This window comes from Heterodontus francisci, unplaced genomic scaffold (genome assembly GCF_036365525.1).
Source record: "Heterodontus francisci isolate sHetFra1 unplaced genomic scaffold, sHetFra1.hap1 HAP1_SCAFFOLD_43, whole genome shotgun sequence".
Classification (NCBI taxonomy): domain Eukaryota; kingdom Metazoa; phylum Chordata; class Chondrichthyes; order Heterodontiformes; family Heterodontidae; genus Heterodontus; species Heterodontus francisci.
The window spans coordinates 17,640,836-17,646,225 of NW_027141852.1; the positions used below are offsets into that span (position 1 = coordinate 17,640,836).

General features: G+C 46.2%; 1 protein-coding gene across 1 annotated transcript; it reads left to right on the plus strand.

The window, feature by feature from the left end:
* Positions 1 to 4,467: 4,467 nt before the first annotated feature.
* On the plus strand, positions 4,468 to 4,851 carry LOC137365003 (histone H2AX-like; the record flags this gene model as incomplete). The annotated part of the gene is made up of 1 exon (XM_068027874.1): positions 4,468 to 4,851. A coding segment is annotated over one exon (384 nt), but the record flags the coding sequence as incomplete, so codon positions are not given.
* Positions 4,852 to 5,390: the final 539 nt, after the last annotated feature.

The following is a 5,390-nucleotide window of genomic DNA, read 5'->3' on the forward strand; positions in this document are numbered from 1 at the left end:
CAGACACAATCTGAAAACTACACACACATGGATATAGAATTGGCTAACTCACAGGAAACAGAGAGTGGGGATAAATGGGGCATTTTCAGATTGGCAAACTGTAACTAATGGAGTGTCACAGGGATCAGTGCTGGTGCCTCAACTATTTATGGCCTATATTAATAATTGCATGAAGGCACTGAGTATTTTGTTGCCAAATTTATGGACGGTACAAAGATAGGTAGGAAAGCAAGTTGTGAGGAGGCCACAAAGTGTCTGCAAAGAGATATAGATGGGTTAAGTCAGTGGGCAAAAATTTGGCAGATGGGGTATAATACGGGAAAATGTGAGATTGTCTACTTTGGCAGGAAGAATAGAAAAGCAGAATATTACTTGCATCAGAGAGACTGCATAATGCTGCTGTACCGAGGGATCTGGGTGTCCAAGTACATGAATTACAAAAACGTTAGCATGCAGCTAAGGCAAGTAATTAGGAAGGCAAATGGAATGTTGGCATTTTTAGCAAGGGGAATGGAGCATAAAAGTAGGGAAGTTTTGCTATAACTGTACAGGGCATTACTGACATCCCAACTAAAGGACTCCACACAGTTTTGGTCTCCTTATTTAAAGAGGGGTACACATGCATTGGAATCAGTTCAGAGAAAGTTCACTCGGCTGATTCCTGGGATGTTGGATTGTCTTTAGTTTAGAGATACAGCACTAAAACAGGCCCTTCGGCCCACCGAGTCTGTGCCAACCATCAACCACCCATTTATACTAATCCTGCACTAATTCCACATTCCTACCACATCCCCACCTGTCCCTATATTTCCCTACCACCTACCTCTACTCGGGGCAATTTTTATAATGGCCAATTTACCTATCAACCTGCAAGTCTTTGGCATGTGGGAGGAAACCGGAGCACCCGGAGGAAACCCACGCAGACACAGGGAGAACTTGCAAACCCCACACAGGCAGTACCCAGAATTGAACCCGGGTCGCTGGAGCTGTGAGGCTGCAGTGCTAACCACTGCGCCACTGTGCTGCCCTATTGTCGATGGCTGCCCTTGATGAGACAATGCTCGCTAGGGATGAGCAGTGATCACATCGTCCAGTGGTTCGCCATGGATCTTGATATAGAGGGGCAGTGTCGGGTAGCAGGTTGGCAGAGGACCTTTGTCTTCCAGACATTTAGCTTAAGGCCAATTCTTTCATATGCCTCGATGAATGCATCGATCAGGGTTTGAAGCTTGTTCACTGGGTGTGCGCACCCGCAGGCGTTGTCAGCGTATTGCAGCTGGATGACAGATGTTGGAATGGCCTTGCTTCTGGACTGGAGGCAAAGTCAGTTCAATAGTTTCCAACTCGTACTATAGAGTAGATCGACTGACACAACAGCTGGTGGGCTGAAAGAACGCTGGAACTACAAAAACTTGCTGAAAGCCACGACATATGTGGCTTCTTCGGCACTGTCAAGATCATTCACGGCCCAAGTATCTAAGGACCTACCCCACTGAGAGCAAAGAATGGAGTGACACTGATCAAGGACAGAGAGGCAGTCAGCACTCATTGGAAGGAACACTTTGAATATCTCCTCAATTGCGATGCCGTCTTTGATGTGAGTGCCCTTGACTACATTCCACAGCATGCTACCCACCATGACGTCAGCACAATCCCAGACTGACAGAGATTGACAGCTAAAAAAAAAATAAGGCCACCGGCATAGATGGAATTCCCACCAAAATTCGAAAATACAGCAGAGAAGCACTCTTGACACAAATACATCGTCTCACGTCTCGCATGTGGAAGGAAGAGAGCATGTCAGGGATTTCTGAGATGCCGTAATTGTGACCATCTTCAAAAAAGGTGACAAACCCGACTGTAGTAACTACAGAGGGGCAGCCATGCTGTCCGTCACAGGGAAGGTCATCACAAGAGTCCTTCTCAACCGCCTCCTCCCCATGGCTGAAGAGCTCCTACTGGAATCACAATGTGGATTCTGTCAATCAAGAGGCACAGTGAAAATAATCTTCACAGTAAGACATTCCCAAGCAAAATGTAGGGAGCAGCAGCAACCTTTCTACATGGCCTTCTCTGACCTGACAAAGGCCTTCAACTCTCCAAACTGGGAGGGATTATGGAACATCTTCTTCAAATTTGGCTGCCCGGAGAAATTCGGCACCATCGTCTGCCGACTGCATGACATGTAATCATTGGCAACGGACCTACCACTGACCTAATCCCAATGCAAACTGGGCTCAAGCAAGGCTGTGTCATCGCACCAACGCTCTTTTCCATCTTCCTCCCTGCAAAATTCCAACTCATCTCCTCACACTCAAACACAGTACCAGAGACTGACAGATACAGAATGGATGTCACACTCACAGTACCAGAGTCTGTAATATACAGAATGAATCCCTACTGCACCAGAGACTGAGAGCTACCGAATTACACAACACGCTCAAACACAGGATCAGAGAAAAAAGAAATGAAATTAATTGCACGCTCACATGCAATAGCAGAGACACAAGGACACAGAATCAGCCAATATGTGTCTTCCCAACAACAGCCAGGACATTTCCAGGGAGCTTTACATAAGAAGCGGCTCTTTCAACAGAAACTGGGGTTGGAGACAGTCTTTGGGAAATATACTTCCTGATTGCAGGAAGGGTGTTTGTGATTGGTTGCAAATGTTTAATCTGATTGGATGGCGAAAGAGACCAATTAGAGAATTACAATATGAAACCTTTGTGACATCACTGCCAGTCACCCAATCACAATCTTTATTTTCCCCCATCCCTCATTAGCATAGAGCTGTGGGATTGTCTATTTAATCCGCACTCGGAAGGGGTTTGGTTTATCTCTGAGTCTGAAATTGAAACTGAAGATGGTTGAGGAGAATAAGAAAGCAGCTCCTAAGAAGGGCGCCAAGAAAACCTTAAATAAACCGTCAGCAAAGGGCGGCAAGAAGCGGAGAAAGTCGAGGAAGGAGAGTTACTCCATCTACATCTACAAAGTGATGAAGCAGGTTCACCCCGACACCGGCATCTCCTCCAAGGCCATGAGCATCATGAACTCGTTTGTGAACGATATTTTCGAGCGCATCGCGGGTGAGGCTTCCCGCCTGGACCATTACAACAAGCGCAGCACCATAAGCTCCTGGGAGATCCAGACCGCCGTGCGCCTGCTGCTGCCCGGGGAGCTGGCCAAGCACGCCATGTCGGAAGGGACAAAGGCGGTGACCAAGTACACCAGCTCCAAGTAAAACTGCACAATGGACTGAAAAACATCCCAAACACAACGGCTCTTTTAAGAGCCACCCACAATCTCTCTGAAAAAGCTGCATCCGAACATCTCTATTAAATCACTAAGATAATGTATAATATAATAACGATCCCACTACTGTGTTTGTGTCTACTGTCCCATGAACCCATAATGCGCTCATTCGCCTTTCCTTTTTTGCTTAAAGCTGTTATTTTTTTTTGCACAGCCCCTGAATGACCGCTTTAACAGCTGCTTTCAGCGGGAAGAGTCAGACCTCCGTTCCTTCACTCCATTCCTGAAATGTGAACTGATTCATCATTTTATCAACAGCAACTCTCCGCAGTGTAACAGCCCGGAATGGGATCATTATAGAGCAGATTAAGGGCAGTTTGAGGATTCGATCCGGCTCCCTCTTTTCAGAGAAGGACACTGGGCTCTGATTGAAGATAAACTGAATGTTTCCCTTCAGGGAAATGCTGTGAACAGGGATTTAGTACCACCCGGGACAGTTTGAAAGCGATTGTGGGAAGATCCACAATTGAAACAACATTTAAAACCCGCGTCTCTGATTGGTGACGAAAGGATTAGATTAGATTAGAGATACAGCACTGAAACAGGCCCTTCGGCCCACCGAGTCTGTGCCGAACATCAACCACCCATTTATACTAATCCTACATTCCTACCAAACATCGCCACCTGTCCCTATATTTCCCTCCCACCTACCTACACTAGTGACAATTTATAATGGCCAATTTACCTATCAACCTGCAAGTCTTTTGGCAGGAAACCGGAGCACCCGGAGAAAAACCCACGCAGACACAGGGAGAACTTGCAAACTCCACACAGGCAGTACCCGGAATCGAACCCGGGTCCCTGGAGCTGTGAGGCTGCGGTGCTAACCACTGCGCCCTAGTTGAATAAAAGTAGTTGAATAAAAGAAAATAAAGAGAAGGGATTTTAAATCTTTGACGAAGGATGACATTTATTTTAATCCGCTCCTTTCCGAAAATGAAATTGGCGGGCTTTTTGAAATTGACAAATTCTGTTTCTGAGGTTGTGGTGGGTAAATCCCGCCCTCTTCTGTTGTCAGTGACCTGATTGGTGATGAATATAGGCAAATAAGGTGAATTAAGTACCGACCAATGAGGAGAGTTTTCAGTCTGTAAGTACAGTAAATGCAGTGGAAAATATCCATTCTTCGTGAAAGAATTTGTGAAAATATCTGGAAGAGGAAAGACCGGCGGCAAAGCTCGGGCCAAGGCCAAGTCTCGCTCCTCCCGGGCTGGACTGCAGTTCCCGGTGGGCCGTGTTCACAGTCTCCTGAGAAAGGGCAACTATGCTGAGCGTGTGGGTGCCGGAGCCCCGGTCTATCTGGCTGCTGTGCTCGAGTATCTGACCGCTGAAATCCTCGAACTCGCCGGTAACGCGGCGCGGGACAACAAGAAGAGCCGCATCATCCCCAGACACCTGCAGCTGGCCGTCCGCAACGACGAGGAGCTCAACAAGCTGCTGGGAGGGGTGACCATCGCTCAGGGCGGGGTGCTGCCTAATATCCAGGCCGTGCTGTTGCCCAAGAAAACCAGCGCTCAGAGCTCCCAGAAAAAGTAAAGCGGCCAAAATATCATCGAATAAACCAAAGGCTCTTTTCAGAGCCACCGACAGTCTCTGTGAAAGGGCTGATTACTGTCTGATTCCAGAATGTCAGTAACAGGACCGAATCAGATTTACAATGTTTAAGCAACTATTTCAGTGACTTCTCACTGTCCCCCGAAACCCTGTCCAATTTATTACTTCCACACCGAATTTGAGTTATTTGTCCCGTTACATTTTGCCGGCAGTTACAGATGAGTAACCAACAATATTACAGATTAAAGCTGTTCGTAAAATATGGACATAACCATCCAAAATCTTGTTTTTTATTCCGCTTTTATCAGCACAATTTCCTGGCGCTATTTTACGAACAGCTTTAAAATGGTGCCAGGAATTTGCTGATAAAAGCGGAATATAAATGTTTTTTAATGGTCACACATGTATATATATATATATATATATATATAAAACGATCAGCTTTCGATAGATTTTCCAGTAATCGCTTCTTTCCGATACTGAAATTGGCGGCTTTTTCGAATTCAAACTTTGTCAGGTTG